The sequence below is a fragment of the Urocitellus parryii genome, chromosome 5, assembly GCF_045843805.1.
Source record: "Urocitellus parryii isolate mUroPar1 chromosome 5, mUroPar1.hap1, whole genome shotgun sequence".
Classification (NCBI taxonomy): Eukaryota; Metazoa; Chordata; class Mammalia; order Rodentia; family Sciuridae; genus Urocitellus; species Urocitellus parryii.
Window position 1 is genome coordinate 9,739,919 of NC_135535.1, and position 20,999 is coordinate 9,760,917.

The 20,999-nt window shown below is 47.8% G+C and overlaps 1 protein-coding gene across 1 annotated transcript in view; it reads left to right on the plus strand.

Annotated features, from left to right (window-relative positions):
- The window catches only part of Fam227a (family with sequence similarity 227 member A), a 43,241-nt gene that overhangs the window by 10,317 nt on the left and 11,925 nt on the right, over positions 1 to 20,999 (plus strand). Inside the window, exons 5-10 of the mRNA XM_077798522.1 lie at positions 1,741 to 1,887; positions 4,130 to 4,231; positions 4,703 to 4,807; positions 7,050 to 7,173; positions 9,742 to 9,860; positions 18,635 to 18,722. Coding sequence (XP_077654648.1) covers positions 1,741 to 1,887; positions 4,130 to 4,231; positions 4,703 to 4,807; positions 7,050 to 7,173; positions 9,742 to 9,860; positions 18,635 to 18,722 — 685 coding nt within the window. The remainder of the gene's footprint in view (positions 1 to 1,740; positions 1,888 to 4,129; positions 4,232 to 4,702; positions 4,808 to 7,049; positions 7,174 to 9,741; positions 9,861 to 18,634; positions 18,723 to 20,999) is intronic.

Genomic DNA, 20,999 nt, shown 5'->3' on the forward strand with positions numbered 1-20,999 from the left:
AAAATAAGCTTTAAATGATGGACAGTGTGAAACACTATGCTATTTTTTTTAGTTGTCAATGGTCCATTATTATTATTATTATTATTATTATTATTTTAATTTATAGGTGGTGCTTAGAATTGAACCCTGTGCCTCACACATGCTAGGCAAGTGCTCTACCACTGAGCCACAGCCTCAGCCCACTATTTTTATATATTTTAGACCAGAAAATTCCAAAACAGCAAGAAGACTCATGGTCGAGGCTGCATTGAAATTGTGTTACTCACCATTGGTGGTGGCTGAGCAGGTATAAGTGTCCTGCCCAAGGTGGCCCAGCTAGTAAATGGCAGAGCTGTCATCTGACTCAGGGTTGATGCAGCAGATCACCAAGCTGCTCTCCCACTGCCAGCACCACAGCTCAGTTAGAAAGTCGTTCCATTACTGGGCACAGTGGCACAGGCCTGTGATCCCAGCAGCTCGGCAGGCTGAGGGTAGGCAGAAGGATCACAAGTTTGAGGCCAGCTACAGAAAATTAGTGAGGCCCTAACCAACTTAGTGAGACTGAGACCCTGTCTCAAAATAAAAAATCAAAAAAAGGTCTGGGGATGTGGCTCAGTGGAAAAGTGTCCCTGGGTTCAATCCCCAGTACCAAAAAGGGGGAAAAATATGTAGTTCAGTCTTACAGAAAGTTTCCAGTGGGTGCCTTTGGGTGAGGAGAATCAACTCCCTCTTTCTACTTTTCTACGTTTTTATATTTTTATAATCATCACGTTTTCATTTCATTAAAAAATGGTAGTGGTAGTACAGCACCTGCCTAGCATGTGTGAGACACTGGGTTCAATTCTAAGCACCACATATAAATAAATACAATAAAGGTCCATCAACAACTAAAAAAAATATTTAAAAAAATCAATTGAATGGTATATATTAAATACTATAAAGATGATCACAGCCTTTGATTTAATATTACCATTTTAAGGAATTTATGCAAAAAAGTGACCCAAGGGGGAGTAGAACCACATGCTCCAAGATATTAATGACAGCAGTGTTTATTGGAAGTAGTTGGTGAGTAAATTAAATTGTAGTGTTTTATTTGTTGTTGTTGTCATTTTGTGTATGTGAATTGAACCTTTACTGGTTTACTTTACTGCTTTACTGATGAGCCACATCCCCATCTCTTTTAATTTTTTTTGAGACAGGGTCTCACTACATTACTGAGGCTAGCCTTGAACTTGTGACACTCCTGATTCAATCTCCTGAATTGATGGGATCACAGGCATGAACCACTGTGCCTGGTTAAATTATAGCATTTAAAAAAATTTTTTTTAGTTGTAGATGAACACAATACCTTTATTTTAGTTTTAGGTGGTGCTGAGGATTGAATCCAGTGCCTTCCACATGTGAAGCGAGCACTCCACCAAGGAGCTACAGCCCCAGCCCTAAATTATAGCATTTTAACTAATAATTTCAGGGACAATGCAACTAGATTAAAAAAAAACTCAAGTAGATAAAGCAGGATGTAAAAGTGTGTGTGTGATGATTAAAGGTACATATATATATTTGGATACATTTGCTCAAAGCCTTAAAGGAGAATAGAAATCATATGAATAGGTAAGGGGTTTGGTAAAGGGTACTGGCTCTTGAACACCCTCTCATTTTCTGTGTCTATACTGTCTTCATAATAAAAAGAGGAAGGTATTCTATTATTTTAAACTGTCAAAACAGTGGTCCCCATTTTCACATTCTGTTCTTTTGCTTCAGAAAACAGCAGAAAAGAATCTTCTGGCCGAGCTATACCAGCCTCCCAAATTTAACGACTCTGGGCCCAACAAGCTTCCCAATGGAGTGGACTTCTGCGACATGGTGGGCAACGTGATTCGGGCAGAGAAAAACACCTTGAGTGGCAAGGTAAGGAAAGAGAGCTGGCAGCCCACCCAGCCAAGGGCCAACTCCGGCCTATGGGAGGGGTGGCAGGGGGTGGGCAGGCACAGTTGTCCCCCTTTCACAGCCTAGGAGGGACTGAGGATTCTGCTCAGGGCCACATGCTCCAGGGGACTAAGCTGAGTGAGTAACCACAACCCAAGTTCACTCCAAAACCTAGATGCCTGGTCTCCAGGGGGTCTTGATGATCCTCCGATTGCCAAAATATCTGGAGTACACGCCTTCATAGGTACATGTCTTTTTTACAATTCTGTACATGTTCCTCTGACAGCTACTCCATTGCATATCGGTGAGGTGAACTTTTTTCCTTAATCACACATTAGCTGTAATATTTTCTTCCTGCCCCTCCTGGTGAGTACGGTACCCTGAGAACTTGCTCTAGAGCCTGCTGGTACCTCAGGAGGGGAGGATGCCAAGCCCAGGGGACCCACGTGCTCATGCTGATGGGAGAGAACTGGAAAGAGGCCAGCAGAGGAGGACACCAGGAAGTAGCCCCAGCAGCTATACAGCTGGGCCTCTTCCTCTATCACAATTGCTTAACTCCTGTGTCCCCAGAGCAGCTCTGGTCATTGTCCCCTCAGTTCTTAACTAGTTGCCCTGCCTTTCCTGGGACCCAGCATCTTGTCTACCTTTACTTCTCTTCTACCTTTACTTCTCCACCCACCCTCCCCCCTCTCTCTCTCTCTTTTCCTCCTCTCCTCCTCCCCACTCTCCTCCCCGCTCTTCCTCCTGGCCTCTTCCTACTGCTTGGCTGTGGCCATGTCTGAATCAGTCCCATCCAAGTGAGAGGAGAAATGAAGGTACACAGCCCGGTGGCAGACACCAAGGAAGCATCCAATAAATGTTGCGTGTTATATTCTGACAGTGGCAGCTTCAGATCAAGGGCAGGTTTCAGACTGGTTACATAACAATGAAAGCTAAATTTTCTGCTGCCCTGAGCTCATAGATAATTTTTTTAAATTTCAGAATTCCATGCCCTCCCTCCCTTCCTTCCTTCCTTCCTTCCTTCCTTCCTTCCTTCCTTCCTTCCTTCCTTCCTTTCTTTCTTTCTTCCCTCCCTCCCTCCCTCCCTTCCTTTCACAGTGCTGGGGATAAAACCCAGGACCTCATGCATGCCAAGCAGGCACTCTACCACTGAGCCACATCCCCAGTTCCTGTATGTTTATTATTAACTCAGAAGAATCTGATGATCCAAGTGGTGAAAGCTGCTAACACAGACACAAAAGCCTAACTCGGTGAAGCACCAGGAATACACAGACAACATTGGCTCGCAACTTAGTGTGAATTGTTGATATTCAGGACCAAAAGATGATTTATATAAAAAAATGTTTCGGTGGCGGGGGAGTGGGGTTGTGGCTCAGTGGTAGAGCACTTGCCTAGCATATGGGAGGCCCTGGGTTCCATCCTCAGTACCACATAAAGATAAATAAATAAAATAAAGGTATCCAATTACAACTAAAAAACAAATATTTTTTTTAAAAAAAAGAAAAAATGTTTTGGAAGCCTGAGAGCTATATAAACAATAGTTCTGAAAACAGAAAGGAGTATAGAGGAATTTTCTGGTCCAGTCTTTTTCGTTTGTATGATATCTATGTGGGTTGCTGAAGGTTGTTGTCAGTTGGCCCTAGGGGTGAGAGCTGGAGCAGCTGGCATGGAATCCCGACTAGAGTTAGTGTTCCAGTCCTGGCTCGGCCACTTGCTGGCCATGTTACTCTCAGCTCGTCAGTCCTCAGTCTCCTGACTTTTCTAGCCTCTCATTTCCTAGTCCGTGATGGTGGATGTGTATCATAAGATTATTGAGGGTTAAATGGGAATACATAAAACACCTGGCTTAAGGCCAGGAAAATTGTGGGCACATGCTACAAGATTAGGTGGCTTTTTTTCTTTCTTTTTTTTTATAATATTCTTTAGATGCTAATGAACCTTTATTTTATTCATTTATTTATATGTGGTGCTGAGAATTGAACTTGCTAGGCAAGTGCTCTACCACTGAGCCACGACCCCAGCCCTGAGCAGCTTTTTTGATGACTCCAAAAATATGGACTCCAAGGATGACTGGCAGGAGATGGTGCTCTTTGTAACAGTAGCAAACCACCACGGCACGGGCGGAAAGGCAGGCTTTGAGTGAAGTCAGTTATGAATCTGGTTGTGGTTCAAGGTGAATTTAAAAAATAGAAATAATATAGATTTTGTGTTTTTCTTCCCCAAGTCTTTCTGTTCAGAGAGTGAATTAGAGAAGTTTCTCTCTTCTCCTTCTCCCAGAACCTTGTGGCTGGATAGCTTTTGGTGGATGTTTCATGAAAGGTACCAGGTAAATGAGGAACTGATTGTTTCTTTGGTTTGCTTACTTTTCTTTAGAACAAGTTCCAACCTCTTTAACCTGAGCTACCAGCTCCGTGGATCCCGTGGATCACCCCTGCAGGCTCTGTTGTCACTCTGTCTCCTCCCTACTCAGGTCTCACCTGTGGACCCCGCACATCATCCATCACCCCATGTCCTCTGGCTCCCCCAAGCTTTAGGAACTAGTCCACGTTAGGTGACTGGCCCAGGGCAGTGCTGAGAATAGAACTCAGGACCCATGACCCAGAGTTGGTGTGCCTCCTTCAACAGCACACTGCCTCTGGGCACACGCTTTGTGACTCTGATGCCAAAGATGAGTCGGTTATTTCATAAAGCATGTGGGGTTCATTAGCTAGAGAAGAGGATCCCTGAAACTGAGAGTCATGCTTGGCTGTCTCAACAAGGGACTCAATAATTCCTTCCCCATTTCTGTTCCCGGCAGCCAAACAAGGAGGTCCAGAACAGGCTTCTCGACAGGATAGCCCGGCACTATGCCTTCCTCTTGTTTCATCAACCCAGATCACATTTCGTGGAGGCACTCTTGAAAGTGAGTATCATCCACTGCCTAGGAAAACATGATGTTGGGTTTGTTCACCTCTAGTGTCGAAGGATGCCCTAAGCATCCTTTACATAAAGCAGGAAGTAGAAAGTTGTGGTATCGTCGCCTTCTTCACAACTAAAATACTCAGGGTCACTCCAGGTGAACTGGGCTGCACAAAATAATCACACAGAGACAGAGATACCTTTTTCTTTGGGTCCTCTGTCCTTAAGGCGGGGGTGGGGGGATAGGGTGGTGGAGAGAGAGAGTGGGAGGGGCAGATGCTGAACCCTTCCATTGAGGAGAAGCCATTCAAAGGAGGCAAGGGTTGAGTCTCGCTTTGTGATGTCTGCTGACAGCAGGTGACTGACATCTAGGAAGGCCACACCCAAAGGCAGAGCAAGAGAAGGGGACATACAAAGGGCATTTCCATGGAACATTCTATCCCAAACAGGGCAAAGGAGTAGCATTACAAAGGAACAGGTGAATGTAGCTCCTGAAGACACTCCTTCTACTTCCTGGGCTGGGACAACGCCCAAGTCACCACGAAATGCAATGACTGGTCAATCTTGCTTCAGGATGGAAGGTGTGGGTCACTCAGAGTGGCTCCCCACATGGTATCTCTGAAACCCACTTATAATGTAGCAGCTATGAAAATATAATAGAATTCTACATACCCACAAGGAGAGCTATAATCATATATTTTAAGTGAAAAAGCAATTCATACAACTCTATGTTCAAATATATACACAGTCATGCACCACAAGTGACAGTTTGGTCAACAGTGGGTTGCATGTTATGGCTGTGACATGAGATTATATTTCCCAGGGACATCACAGCAGTCTTAGTTTATGTAAGTGCACTCTGTGGTGTTCATTCAGTGACAAAGTGAACCAACAATACACTTCTTATAACACAGCCCCATTGCTGGGTGGCACTTGACTGTATGTGTACGTGCCAAAGAAGAGAAGAAACTTTGAAAAAATATTTACCAAACTCTTAACAATATTTATCTCTGAGGACTGCAGTTATGAGAGTCTTTCCTTTTCTATTTTATATATTTCTGTGAGATTTAAGTAAGCCTGGAATGTTAAAATTAAAAGTGTGAACATACATATGTACTTTTTAGATGTGTGTGAACATAAGTACTGAAGGGATTGCTAGGAGAAAACATGACTGTATACTGTACATGACTGGGGTGAGGGAGGGCTTTCTAAATATGACTTGGAGGAAACAAGGGAAAAGACCAACAGTTTAACTATATAATTTTTAAAAATTAATACAGATGAAATTAAGAGGCAAATGACACACTGTGCAAAAATCCTGATGGCACACATGTTACACGATATAAAGGCCCATTACCGCCTTGGCCAATGGTAACAGGGGGATGCATCTCTTGCCATCTTGTTGGCTGCACTTTGGCCAAGCTGCAGAAGGGGCTAACGGCTCACATAAAGGGGCTCCAGGGAGGGAGGAGGCTGTTGGCCAAACATAACTTGATGGGTGAGGAGCAACCCTCTTATAGGATAAGGAGATGTGGAGGCAGCGGAAGACAGACATTACTTCCCTTAAGAACAGGAAGTGGGGCTAGGGATGTAGCTCAGTGGTCAAGCACTTGCCTAGCATGTGCAAGGCCCTGGATTTAATCCCCAGGGCTGCAAAAACAAGAAACAAACAAACAACAACAACAACAACAAAAGTCAGGGCTGTCCCCAGCACATCTTGGTGGCACATGCCTGTAATCCCAGTAGGAGGCTGAGGTGGTAGGAAAGAGTTCAAAGCCAGCCTCAGCAATTTAGTGAGGCCCTAAGCAACTCAGCCAGGCCTTGTCTCTAAATAAAATATAAAAAAGGACGGGGAATGTGGCTCACTGGTTTAGTGCCCCCTTGGGTTCAATCTCCCGTGCCAAAAAAGGAAGGAAAAAAAATAGGACTGTGGCCCAGTGGTACTCGCCTATAATCCTGTGATTCCAGGTTGGGGCAGGAGGATTGCAAATTCAAAGCCAGATCCTCAGTAATTTAGCAAGACTCTGTCTCAAAATGAAACATAAAAAGGACAGGGGATATAGCTCAGTGGTAAAGCACTATGGGTCCAATCCCTAGTACTGGGGCGGAGGCGGGGGTGGGAGAAAAGAGAAAAAAGAAAAAAAGAGCAGGAAGGCAGCTTCTCGATGGAAAAGAATTTTAGTCCTTTCTGAATTCAGGGCTCTGACATGTCCAGAAGGTTGCCTGAGCTCTGCTTGTCCTCCTAGAGGTTGCCGTCACTTTTGAGCAAAGCCCTGTACACCAGCTTCTGCTGCTGCTTCCCACAGTCCTGGTTCAACACCCACGAATTCAAGTCGGACATCTGCGACACCATCAACCTGTGGATGACAGGTGAGAGCTGGCTGCTGCTCCCGGGGGCTGCAGTTCCGGAAGGATGCTGTCCACCAGAGCCTAGGTGATTCTCATTGGCCATCACGTGCCTTCATCAGGGCCATCTTCCTTTTCTTTCCTAAATACCAACGAGAGTACAGTGTCTGGTGAGAGCCCCAAGGAGCATGAGTTTTCCTGCTGCCTCAAGGCAGTCCCAAGACACCCCTTCTAATCCAGGTTTGGGCCCAGCTACATCTACAGGGAGCTTGGGAGCCTCTCTTAACACATACCCAAGTTTCAGCTCAACCCTGATAGTTAGCCATGTGCCATGGGTTGAAGGACTCAAAAGCAGTAGCTGGTTAGATAATCCCAGCTTTCTACCCTCCATGTGACCAAGGGGCCCACCATGGCCTCTCCATCCAGCACCCACAGCCACCCTTCAGTGCCCTTCCCCACTGCCCCAGCTCAGCCTAGACATTGCCTAAGGTCATTGAAAACTTCTATTTATTGCAAGGTTCCCTTGTGCCAGATTCTGTGCCAAGTAAGCACTTTTAACCTGTCCTCTTGTGCTGGGGTTCCCAAAGTCCCCCCACACACATGAGAAGAACTCACGGGTCTCAGCACACAGCTGAAGTCCTGGCTGAGCTTTATGAATAAGGATGCAGTAAGGATACTCGGCTGGATCCCAGGGTGAAAGACAGGCTCCTTTGTGCTGTCCCCCTCCCACAAAGAGTCCCACGCAGCCACTCTTCCTCCTGCCATGAAAATGTAGCAACTTGTATGTGATGTCGCTGCCCATTAAAGATGCAGTGGACAAAGTTTCATCAGTACTTCTCACAGTTCTAGAAAAGAAGGTGTGTAGCATAAGCCACACCATGCCATCTGGGCACAGTGAGCCCTCTTGGTATCAGAGAAAGTTTTGTATCAATGTAAGGAACTGTTTACCCGTCAACTTCCCAGCCACCAGCCAAGAGCCAGTCTAGCAGGCTTTTCTAAGGCCTCTCTAAGACCAGCAGTCTCAGACCTGCTATGCTAATGTTTTTCTTTTCTTTTCTCTCTTTCTTTCTCTCTCTCTTCCTTACCTCCCTCCCCCTCTTCTTTCTTTCTTTCTTTCTTTCTTTCTTTCTTTCTTTCTTTCTTTCTTTCTTTCTTTCTTTCTTTCTTTCTCCTTCCTTCCTTCCTTCCTTCCTTCCTTTCCCTTCCTCCCTTCCTTCCTTCCTTCCTTTCTTTCTTTCTTTCTTTCTTTCTTTCTTTCTTTCTTTCTTTCTTTCTTTCTTTCTCCTTCCTTCCTTCCTTCCTTCCTTCCTTCCTTCCTTCCTTCCTTCCTTCCTTCCTTCCTTTCTCTTCCTTCCTTCCTTCCTTCCTTTCTTTCTTTCTTTCTTTCTTTCTTTCTTTCTTTCTTTCTTTCTTTCTTTCTTTCTTTCTCTCTCTCTCTCTCAGGACCTCACACGTGCTAGGCGAGCACTCTACTCTGAGCCACAACCTCAGCCCCCACTAATGCTTTTCTTTTTTTTAATTAATTTTTAAATTTATATATGACAGCAGAATGCATTACAATTCTTATTACACATATAGAGCACAATTTTTCATATCTCTGGTTGTGTACAAAGTATACACCAATTCGTGTCTTCATTCATGTACTTTGGATAATGATGTCCATCACATTCCACCATCATGGTTTTCTGAAACCCATTTAATCCTCTTAACATGGAAGATCAATGAAGTCCAACAGCAAAGGAGGGGCAGGGATTAGTTCCAGGGCTGGTCCCTCCCAAGCTAGGCCTCTGACCACTGTGGCATTCTGCCTCCCGTTCTCTGACCCTCGCCTCGCTCTTCCTTTTTCCCAGTCTTTTGCCCAAGGCTTTATCTTCTTCCAACTCATCCTCAGTAATCAAGGATTCCATTGGCTTTGTCCAAGGAACCACGGCTTTGCTCAGGGGCCCAAGTTTCTTAAGGATCCTTAGAAGCGTCACCGTTCCTGAGAACCCATTTCTGACACTTAACTGAAAGTGTCAAAACACATTTAACAACCGTTTTTTTTTTTCTTTCTTATTTCTTTTCCTTGTAGTGCTGGGGACAGAACCCAGGGTCTTGCACATGCTAGGCAAGCCCTACCTCTGAGCTATATCCCCAGCTCCTGCTTAACATTTGCTCGCTACTACCCATTATGCACCAGGCCCAGCAGGAAACCCTGGAGGCCAAAGATGACTAAGATCCAGCCCAGGCCACCAGAGAGCTCATGGTCCAGCAAATCAGGGGCGGTGGGGGAAATGAGAACTGTAGTGCCTTCACATTTACACAGCACGGGAGAGTCACACACCTGTCATCTGACCTCAACCCAGCCATTCATTTGGCAGGGAAGACGGGGGAGGCAGGTGGCATCAGGGACCATTTTCCAGACGAAGATCCAAAGTCCTCTAGAGAGGAAGTGACACCTCCAAGGCCACAGGCCAGCCTGGGGTTGAGTGGTACTGGAAGCCCCACCGCCCCAGAACTGGCAGGGTCTCAGAGACTCTGTCTTCCTCTGTCCTGGGTGGTCTGCCTCCCTTCTCTTTGGCTAGTGCCCTTTCTGGCTCTCCACTCCCTTAGGGACATATCCACGCCCCCAGGGCTATAAGAGCTGGGACTACTCGGAACTGGATCCAGAGAGATTCCGGAGAGAAGAATTAATTTTACAGAGAAAACGACTGGCAAAGGGTAAGATACCAGTTATGGGTCCCTCTGCCACACCCAGTACCATTTATGGAGACAGAGGGAGTCAGAACATTGATGTCCCCAGGCCAGATTCTCTCTTAGGGACTCTCAAACCAACTGAAATGTCAGTGCCTATGAGCTGCGGTTAGAGTTCATGCAGCACATTTGTGGGCTGGGAGGAAAGGGTTTGATTTTCAAATAGCAGATTCCTGTGAACGGGTGTCCACGGTAGGCCGGCACTGTGCCGGGCGTGCTCTCTGTTTTATTTCATCCTCTTGACAACTGCTGCCACACTATCCACCTCACACCACAGTCAGGAAACTGGAATTCAAGGAGCACCTTGCCCCAGGTCACTTGTTTTTATTTCACTCAACAGTCACATCACAGGCCCTGTGCTAACCACCAAGGGGCACAGTGGTGGAGGCAAGCCAGGGCCCTGTCACCATCCATAATGTAATCATGGCACAGTGGCTTGGGCACTGTAATGAGGGGCACAGGATGCAGAGGCAGCACCCAGAGGCACGCCCAGACAGCCCCCCATGGTCAACAAATGCTCCTGACTGAGATCTGAGGGTCTCAGGCAGGGGAAGGGGAGGACTCGTGTGGTAGGAGGACCAGCAGCAACGTCTCAGGATACAGAGTGAGTCAGATTTGCTGCATTGTCCAAGTCCCCAGTGCAGCTGGGGTAGCCCAACCTGGGCACAGGGAAGAGAAAACTGCAACCCTCAGCACGGAGCAGGGCACAGCTGTTGTCTGGAGAAGCTGGCACGGCCACCGCTTATTCAAGCTAGACACACTCATCCGTCAACTTTCTGAGCCTTCACAATTACTTACCCACTTAGCAGACAGGCTTCCCAGGGGGCTTCCTGCCTCTTCTTTCCCAGCAGTCCCCAGGGCAGACCTACAGCCTGGCCATCACCTGACTTTTCTGCATACTCATTCACAGATATTTTTCTTTTTTTTTTTTAAACACATTAGTTGTAGTTGGACTCAATATCTTTATTTATTTATTCCTATGTAGTGCTGAGGATCGAACCCAGGGCCTTGACTGTGCTAGGCAAGTGCTCTACCGCTGAGCCACCACCCCAGCCCCAGGGATATTTTTCAATGTGGAAAAAAAAAAAAAAAAACCCTAATTTTAATTGTCTTCATTTAAAAAAATTCCAGTGTTGCCTATATTCAAATTTAATGACATTTTAATGAATATTAAGTTTAACAGGTTATGGGCTTAATAGTTGTTTGTCATTTTTTGTGGTATTGGGGGTGGAACCCCAGGGCCTAAGCACGCACTCTTCTGCTGAGCTACAGCCCTAGATTTTCTTTTATAAGGAAATTCATTCATTTCACCCCACACTTACTCATTGTGATTTTATAGGGTTCCAGGTTGTTTTTCTTTGGGAACCAGTCCTTTTTTTTTTTCCCCATGAGAGTTGCATGCTTGCCTGCACACCGCAATCTCCAATCCCCGGATGATATTGCCTTTAATTAGCTGGACAGCCCTTCATGATAGACAGTATTCAAGCTCAGGATCTGAGAGGTGAGGTGACTTGCTGAGGTCACTCAGCAGGTGGAAGGCACAGAGAGGCTCCAGATTACCTGAGACTGTGCTCAGGGGAGGGTTTGGTGGGGGTGGCTTGTGGAGTCCCTGGTGGCAGGAAGGGACTGTCTCCAAACTCCTGACTTCAATCTTGGCATCCCATGGCCAGAAGGGACTAAAGAACAGCTTCTTTCCTTCCTTAGGAAGATATTTCTCTTTCTTCACTCCTAAGAAGACGTTCCAGGGCAGGAGATCCCACCGCCCTCAGGTAAAGGGGGAGGCCTAGACCGCGACCCCTGGAAGCTCCAAGCTGCAGACACCTTGGATCCTCTAGCGCATCAGTGGCCTCTTGTCAACAGCACATCTCTGTGTCCCTGCCCTGGTTCTACCTCATCTTTTCAGTGAGGGGTCCTGTAGGCCGCAATGGCCCGTGGATGAGTGGAGCACTGAGGGGCTACCCCAGAAGCACAGCAGCAGGCCAAGCACAGTGACGCACGCCTGCGATCCAGCTGCTCAGGAGGCTGAGGCAGGAGGATCGCAGGTTTGAGGCCAGCCTGGGCAACTTAGCAAGACCCCGTCTCAAAAAAAAAGGACTGGGGTGTAGCTCATTGGTAGAGTGTCCCTGGGTTCAATCCCCAGGAGCACAAAAAATAAAGTTAGATAAATAAAAAAAGAAGAAGAAAGAAGGGAAGGCAGTCAGCAGTGGGGGAGCAGCAGCCCAGCTTTCTGCCCCGGCTGCCATGCCAGGGGCTTCCTGCCTCTTCTTCCCCAGCAGTCCCCAGGGCAGACCTAGAGCCTGGCCATCACCTTGACCCCTGCTCTTCCTCTGCCCTTCCTCAGTGTCCCTCCTATAGGTGCTGTATTCTCGCCTTTTCAGTCCTGCCCCCCTGCTCACTGTATCTCCTGTGGCAGCTGCCCTGTCCCCCCACCCTGAACGCCTCCTTACAGCCCAAACAAAACACCTGTCACACCGAGGAAGCGTCCTCTCGCTGTTGGTGGGGACTTTCCTGCAAGGTCTTGTCTGGGCTGGTCCAACCCATCTGTACCCATGGGCTCTAGGGGCTTCTGCCACAGGCCTCTTCCAGTTCCTGTGGGTACTCCACTCTCTGCCCAAACGCGGCCTGGATCATGCTGGTGTCCCGGGTGAGTTACCATCTCACCTGCCCTTGTTAGCGTTTTTCCTAGAAAAGTCACATGGGTAGCATGCGATTAATCAAATGCCACAAATCATAGCTTTTTTTTTTTTCTGGAAAGCTGGAAAAAACAAATGTCCAAGGCTTAGTCTGATGAGATGAATGAAGCCTTTCCCTGCTTTTGTAAACAGAATTATTGTACACTGCCAAGCCCACTTATTTACTATCTCTGTGCTGAAATAGCAGAGTTGAATATAGTGATTATTGAGAACCTGCGACTGGCAGAGATAAATATTATTATCTGTCTTTTTTTTTCTTAGAAGAAAAAAATTTGCTAATTCCAGGTCTTTCTTTCATCTTCTTATTCTCCTCCTCCTTTCTCTTTTTCTTTTGTTTTTGAAACCAGAGGCAATCTATCACTGTACCTCATCCCCAGCCATTTCTATTTTATTTTGAGACAGGGTCTCACTAAGTTGCCTAGTTTGGCCTCAAACTTGCAATCCTCCTGCCTTAGCCTCCCAAGTCGCTGGGATTACATGTGCCCCTGTGCCTGACCCCACCCCAGGACTTCTTAAAAGACTTATCTGTCCCCACATCTCCTTTCCCCACCTTGCAAGTGTGCCTCCAATTGGGGCCCTAACCACGCTGGCCATTGGGCCACTCTTGCCACCTGGAGGGCCAGTCCTACAGAGGGTTTCACAGGACAGGGCATGCCCACTGTCTTTTTTTTTTTAATTACATTTTTAAATTAACACATAATTGTCGTACATATCAGTGAAGTACAGTGATGTATTAACACCTGCATACAGGGTTCTCACATCCGTGCGATCAGCATTTCTGTTTCCTTATTATTTCTCTAGTGTGGAGCCTTCGAGTCCCTCTCTTCCAGATCTTCAGGAAATGGGCTCTTGTGAACGACCCCACTGTGCTGCACGATGCCTTCCTTCTAACTCTCCTGCTACCAGTTATCCAACCTCTGTCCCACTGCCTGGCCTTGCCTGGCCTCTAGGAATCACTTTCCTGCATTCAGATGGACCTTTCTTTTCTTTTCTTTTCTTTTCTTTCTTTCTTTACTTTTTTTTTTTTTTTTTAGCTCCCACATGTAAGGGAGAACCTGCTTTTCTTTCTTTTTCTGGCTTCTTTCCCTTGTGTATCCAGTTCCATCCATTTTGCTGCAAATGACAGGATTCCATTCCTCTTCCTGGCTGAATGGTACTGCCGTGTTGTACACATCCTGTTTTCTTACCCACTTGTCCCTAGATGGCCACCTAGGTTGATTCCATGTCTCAGCTATTGGGGATAGTGTTTCAAGAAACCCGGGAGGGTGGGCACCTCTTTGATGTCCAGATTTTGCTTCCGTAGGTTATGTACCCAGAAGTGGGGTGGCTGGATCATATGGTAGATCCAGTTTTAGTTTCTTGTCTTTTCTTTTTGTGGTACCGGAGCTTGAACCCAGATCACTCTTTCTCTCTGAGCTACATCCCCAGCCTTGTTTTTACTTTTTTAAAGACCCCCTCCCCCACCTATTGTTTTCCACAGTGGTTGGACCAGTGCTGTCCCTTGTTCTCCTGGTCACGTGGCTCAGCAGTCCTGAACGTGCATAAGGCCTGGGTTTGATCCCCAGAAATGTAAAAAAAAGTTTCTTGATTTCTTGATTCTGTGTTGTCACACAGTTGCCAGACCTTCCTTTGTCGCTCGCTGCCCATTCTCAGTCATCTCTGGTGGCTCCCTATCCTGCTGATCCAATCTGTCCTGGGTCCCCTTCCCTGCTGTATTGATTTGTTCTCCCTTAGTGACCTCAGAAGGTTTGGTGGCTTCAAACGCTATCCATATGCTAGTTCCCCCCAGACCTTCCCCTCCCTGGCCTCTCTCAGAACTCTCTGTGGGCTCTCAGCTGCCCTCGGCCTCACCAGGGTGCCTCACATCTCCCTGCTGGCTCTAGGAGCCGCCACCTGGGCTCCTTTTATCTGTAGCCCCAGCCTAGTGTCCACACAGGAACCAGAAGGACTTTTGCAGACAGACATTAGGCGGGGCCATTCCGTGCTTAAAACCTCCAACAGCTTCTCGTTACCCTTGAAAGAAGGTCTGGTCTCGTTCCACGGCGTGAAATGCCCTGCAGAACCGGCCACCATGGCCTTCCCTCCCTTGATACCTGACCATCAGCCGACTGGATGTCCCTGTGCCCCTTGGACACCCAGACATATGCCCAGTGGGCCTTCGTGCTCCTTGTCATCTTTTCTGGAAGGTGCTTTCCTCTGGCTTCTGAGGGATGTCTGGTTCCTCCTGTGCTTCAGACTCCAGCTCCACTGCCCAGGCTGCCCCGACGCCCTGCCCCTCACCGCCCCTCAGCCCACTCCCTTCCTCTGTCCCGTGCTTGTCCTCTTCCACACGTCCAAGGGTTCAGGTATTGTTTAGGACGCCCACACCTTAAAACATAGATACGCAGGCTCTCCGTGTCCTCCGTCTCCTCGCCTTGTGGTCTCTGAGGACAGGCCCAGCACAGAGGGCACCAAGCAAAGCTTTATGGCCTTCATGAATGAGGTCATATACTCACCTGCGAAGCTCTTGGCTGCGCTTAGCATGTGATGGGGCTCTACAAATGTCAGCTCCCAAAAGTACAGACGGAACAGGTGCTGTGGAGGGACACTTGTCACTCAGAGACCAAGATCAAAATATTCTTCAGTGTTTGGGTGCTGCCTGTCACAACTGCCAGAAACAAATGCATTGCTTTGTACTGAGATATGTAAAGCCTTCTGACGGTTATTTCAGCAGCTCAGTGAAGAGATTCAATTTTCTGCCCCCAGAAACACAAAAGATAGAACACTCTGGAACCTTGAAAACAGCTGAAGCTTTAGTGGCCAACCAGGATGGAGGGGGTGGCTCCTGTGGGAGGCAGAGCCTCTCTGAAGGGGAACTTGGAACTGCCCTGAGGCAGAGGAATCTCTCACTCACTGTCCTGTCTGCTCAGTGGAGCAGCTGGTGGTGTTCAAAATATGCTTTTCAGTGTCCACAGACAGTCTAAGGGTTCATAATTCAGAGGTGTGTGTTCCAATTTCTCTAGGACTGACCTGCGGTCTGCCCTTGGAGTGTTGGGGATTTGCCAGGAGTGAGAAATTATCTGCCAATCTGGCTCCTTCCGTGAGGCTCAGCTGTAAATGAGGGCTCCTACCTGTTGGAGACTGAGTCATTCAATTGTTTAGTGAATCTTAGAGAAGGCAGTGAAAAGTGGGTGGTCTCAGTAAGGAGGAATCAGGGGTATAGGGGTTCTAAGGGGTTCTAATACCCCTCAGGAAGTGCTTGCTACTCCTGAACTATTCAAATTGGTAGGAAAATAGGTTTTATTCAAGGTCAACTTTGAAGGAAGATGGAAGAAACTTAATTATTTCAAAAGTTCCCTCTTCACAATCCTGGAAGGTGAGCAGGATCTTAGAGAAGAGGCAGGGCAGGAAGTGAGACAAGAGGCAGGAGATGCACGTATGCAGGTTTAGTTAGTCCTGCTGCACGGGCCCCAGCAGGCAGCTCAGCTCCCGGCTGCTTTGGCGCCTTGTCTGCAGCAGAGGAAGGGTGAAGAGCCTCCGTGTTCTCATCGGCAAACTGAGCCCCACAACTGGTATCACCTCTTACAGATTCTATCTAGGGATAAATAACATCCCATAAATTGTTGTGTAGTCATGTCCTGTGAGAATGTCTCTTGATTCCACCCCCACCCGGGATGGGGACTGAATCCAGGGGTGCTTTACCATTGAGCCACATCCCCAGCCCTTTTTATTTTTTATTTTGAGACAGGGTCTCACTGAGTTACTGAGGCTGACCTTGAACTTGCAATCCTCCTGCCTCAGCCTTCTGAATTGCTGGGATCACAGGCCTGCACCACTGTGCCCATCTTGTTTTAGAATTTTAACCAGAATTTTCCCAAGTTCCAGAGCGTGATCATTAACAATAATGATCTAAATTCCTCCAGCTCCTTCTCATACCTGCTAGCCCTGGCTCTGTGCAGCCCACTCCTTTCCCTGGCGCCTGTAGGCATCCCAGATTGTATCTCGTGGTCGCTCCAAACAGGCTCCCCCTGCTCCTCTGTCCCCATCACCTGAGCCCTCAGCCAGGTGACCAAGTGAGGTGAATCAGCCCTGTCTTCTCTGTGCCGGGTCAGGGCAGTCTTCCTTTACCTTGATCCTAACCATGGTCACCTTGCCTCACCCACACGTGTGGCAGCTGGTCACAGCCTGAGAGAATGGGTGGGAAAGTGCTTTACTTGCTAATGGAAGGGTGTGGTCATTAGGAGAGTCCACTGCTGCGGGTTTCTTTGCACAGGCCTAGCCTCTGCCAAAGCCATAGCCTCCTGGTCCTTACAACAGCCCACAAGGAGGGTAATTAGTAACTGCTACCTTTATGCGAGAAAGGAAGAAATAGACCCGAGAGGTGAGTGACTTGTCCCAGGTCACTGCGTGTTTGTACATCATCCTGCTGCTTCTCCCCCAATGGGAGGATCCACTCACTTGTGCTCCAGCTCACCTCCTTGCACTGTTCTCTCCTCTGCTGGAGATTATTACAGGCCTCTTAAGAGTGAGTGTTGAGCCGGGTGCCATGGCGTACTCCCAGCAGCCTGGGAGGCCAAGACAGGAGGGTCGTGAGTTCAAAGCCAGCCTCAGCCACTTAGCAAGGTCCTAAGCAACTCAGTGAGACCCTGTCTCTAAATAAAATATTTAAAAGGGCTGAGGATGTGTGGCTCAGTGTTTGGGTCCAATCCCCAGTACCAAAAAAAAAAAAAAAAAAGATGAGTGTCAATGTCTCACTGAGCCCTGGGAGTACTTCTTACAAACCCAGGCCACAACCTCAACACCTCGAGCACTGGACACGCAGCTGCGTGACTTTCTCCTGCCCACTCAGATGCCACATTTATTTAACAGCAAAGCGCTTGTGGTCAGTCTTGGTGGACTGCTTGTGCGCCACTTGGTGGGCCATCTGTCAGTCACCACCAAGCTCCTACACGTCCTCAAGGACAGAAAGCGAGTGTCTCCTCTCTTGGAAGCCCTCCAGCACCCTCACACAGCCCAGAGTCCCCCGCTCGGACTCCACGGTCCTCTCAGCGCTGTGTCAGAGGAGCCATGGCTCCCCGACATCTGCTGTCCTCTTCATCTGTCAAGGAGCATCTCTGTCTTTTAACCGGGCATGTGCATGGCCAGAATAAAGATGGTGCTTCCCGGTCTCCCTACATACACGTATAGCCATGTAACCACCTCGGTGAGATGTAGGCAGAGGTACCATGTGGCAGTTTCTGGAAAACTTTCTTTAAAATCTAACTTGTGTAAACCCTTCATCTCTGTGTTCTTTACATCCTGCTGCCTGGAGTGGGAAAGTGGTAACTGGCACTCTAGCTGCCATCTTGGACCCTGAGAACGAACGTCCCATCTTAGGAAAAGTGGAGCAGTGAGCTGGAAGAAGTCAGAGTCCCCGAGGGTCAGCACAGTAGAAGTCCCACTGGAGGCCAGGACTTTATGGAGGAGATCAATTTCTACCTAGTTTGACCCATTATAATTCTGAGTCTCTGTCACTCACGTCCCAAACACGATCCTAATTTATTTCCCCTAAGGAATATGGGCTACCTTCTATGCTTAGTGTATTTTTCGACCTTCTCTAATCTCTGCTGCTAGACTGGGAGACATTCTGGGCAGGGACGAGGTTTATTGACGAGGTTTCAGTGATTGCCTGGTGCTAGGCTCATGAGCAGTGGCTCAAAGAAAAGCTGAGGGAAGGAGGCAGGTTGCAAGACTGCTAGGCCAGGGGGCGGTGCCCTGGGAGCCCCTCTGCCAGCCAGCGAGTGCTCCGTCTGAGTGACCTGGCTGAATCCTATGGAAACACCCACCACAGAGAGGCTCAAGGACTGGCCCAAGATCGGCAGTCTCAGAGCTGGGTCTGGAAGTCCACTCACCCTGTCCCCACCCCGTGTGCTCTCCGCTAGGCCTCCTCTCTCTGCCAGGATCACCTGGATTGTCAAACTGGGCCTGAATGGTCCTCTTCTGTGTGTTCCTTGCTGAGAAAGATGAGGAGTAGCTAAGAAGTCGCATTGTTCCCCTTGCTGCCAGTTTCCTAATGACGTTTTCTCCGTTCTCTCCTGGAGTCTTCTATCATACCTTCGACCAACGACAGAGTCTCCATGGCCAGGCTGAATTCAGGAGGGACCCTGCGAGCCCAGAGTGCTACGAGAGGTACGCGGACTTCCACAAAGAGAAATGGTGGCTTTTGACTTGGTTCTTATCTCCCAAACCCTAGTTTCTTGGGTCATTTTGAACACAGTTTGCTCTACCCTTGTGGCTCTAGCCTGGGCCTTGGCACCAAGCAGCCTTCATGAGAAGATATGGTTGTCTTTTTGGTTCAGTGAGCACTGATCAAGGAAAATGGTCAATCATATTTATTTTGTGTGGCCAGATAATTCCAGTTTCTGTTGCTTTTTCTTCAATCCCAGGTTTTCCCGAGCTCTCATTTTCCTCCCGTGTGAAAATAAAACTTCCACGAGAATTTCATTTAAAATAGGCCTCTTACCGTGGCCTGCCATCCCTTACTTTTCTTCCGTCTGAAAATGTCTTTTTTACACCTTCATTCTTGAAGATGTTTTCCTGGATGTGGAATTAAGGGTTGAGAGTTCTTTTCCCTTAGCACTTGGAGTTGTTGGTCCGGCTGGGGGCTTGGCACGAGGACCTTGGCATGAGCAAGGCCCTGAGCTCATTCCCCACCCGCCCCCCGAGATGTCGGTGGCAGCCTTGCAGCCCCTGAGGTTCCTGATGAGAAATCCAGCCCGACGGCTCTTGTCCGCTTTGGAGCCATGTCCCTCTCTCTCTGTCCTCAGGACCCCGCATGGTGTTTCAGCAGACTGATCAGGATGAAACCCTGTTCACATGACAGCACAGCTTCTTTGGGGCTTACTGAGTTTCTTTTTCTTTTCTTTTTAAGTTGTAGACGGACAGCATACCTTTGTTTTATTGGCTTATTTTTATGCGATGCTGAGGATCCATCCCAGTTCCTCAGGTGGGCCTGACGCGCACTCTGCCCTGAGCTACAGCCCCAGCCCCATTACTGAGTTTCTTAAATCTATGTATTTTGCCCAATTTGGGACTTTTTCAGCTATTATTTTTCATTTTTTTTCTTTCTTTTTTCACTTTGGGACTCTGGTGACACAAACTCTGGACCTTTTCCTAGTGTCCCATAGGTCCCTGAGACTCCACTTTTTTTTTCCTAATTTTTCCTTTAGGTTGTTGGGATTGTGTGGCATAATGATAAACTCTATGTGGCGTTTGTCCCAATTCCTGGCACAGAGCCCCTTAAGCCTTTGTAATTTCCAGAGTGAAAGAAGTGACTTGTTCATAATGGGTCTTTTTAAACCACACTGAACTCAGGCCAAATCTTAGGGTGCAGCCCCTAGGGAGCGTGAGGAAGGCCACTGGTCACCAGAAAGACAAATACGTCCGTCCTGGCCCCATCCCCAGCCTCCCAGGAGGAGAGGTCTGCCAGAAGTGGCTCACAACAGCTCCAGGACCACGGCGTTGGACAGCTCCAGGCTGTGCAAGTGTGTGTGTGTGTGTGTGTGTGTGTGTGTGTGTGCGTGCAGGGCAGCGGGCAGAAGAGGGCAGAGGAGCCCTGCGCTTCCAGCCCTGAGATGCCTCTGAGCTGGGAGATATGAAGGAGAAACAGATCCTTGTGGAACCAGGTTTGCATCTGGATTTCCTTCCAGTTTACCTGCTACTGTGCCTTTTTCAGAGTCCTCAGACAGCCGGGCCGGGCGTTCTGCGCAGGGCTTTCAGCTGCATTCACTGAGGAACAGAGTGGAATGCGCTTATTTCATCTTAACCTAAACCAGATTCCTAATTTTTTTCATTCTATTTTTCTTACTCCGCTTTATTCTGTTTTTTTTTTTTTTTTGAAAGTTCTATATTCTGTTTACATTCTTCATTGCAGTGGATCTCAAACAGAGACAGTTCCTTCCAAGGAACATTTAACAGGGTCTGGATATAGTCTTGGTTGCTGCCTCTCAGGGGCAAGGTGCTACTGGCATTTAGTGATTAGAGGTCAGGAATACTGATGACCACCCTCCAGAGACAGGACCTTCCCCACGACAGACAGCCCTCTGGCCCATGAGGTCAGTAGTGCTGAGGGTGAGGAAGTTGCTTTATTGTGAGCCTGTGAAATCCTAGCATGCATATTTAACTGTATTCAAAGTAAAATAATGACTTAGCCCAGTCCCTTTCCTGAACCAAACAAAGACCTCAGAGCCATGTAACCCACCCCTTCCTCACAGGCTGAATGCATTATCGTCCCCAACTCTCCCTCAGTGCTTTGGTCATTTTGCTCGACTCTTTTCCGGTTCCATTGCTATTGATGAGAACTCTGCAGTTGTTCTGATCACCTATTTAGAGATGATCTATTGCTTCTCTACTTATCTTTGAGATATTCTCTGTTCACCTTCTGTGCAAGAAAGCATAGTTTTGTGC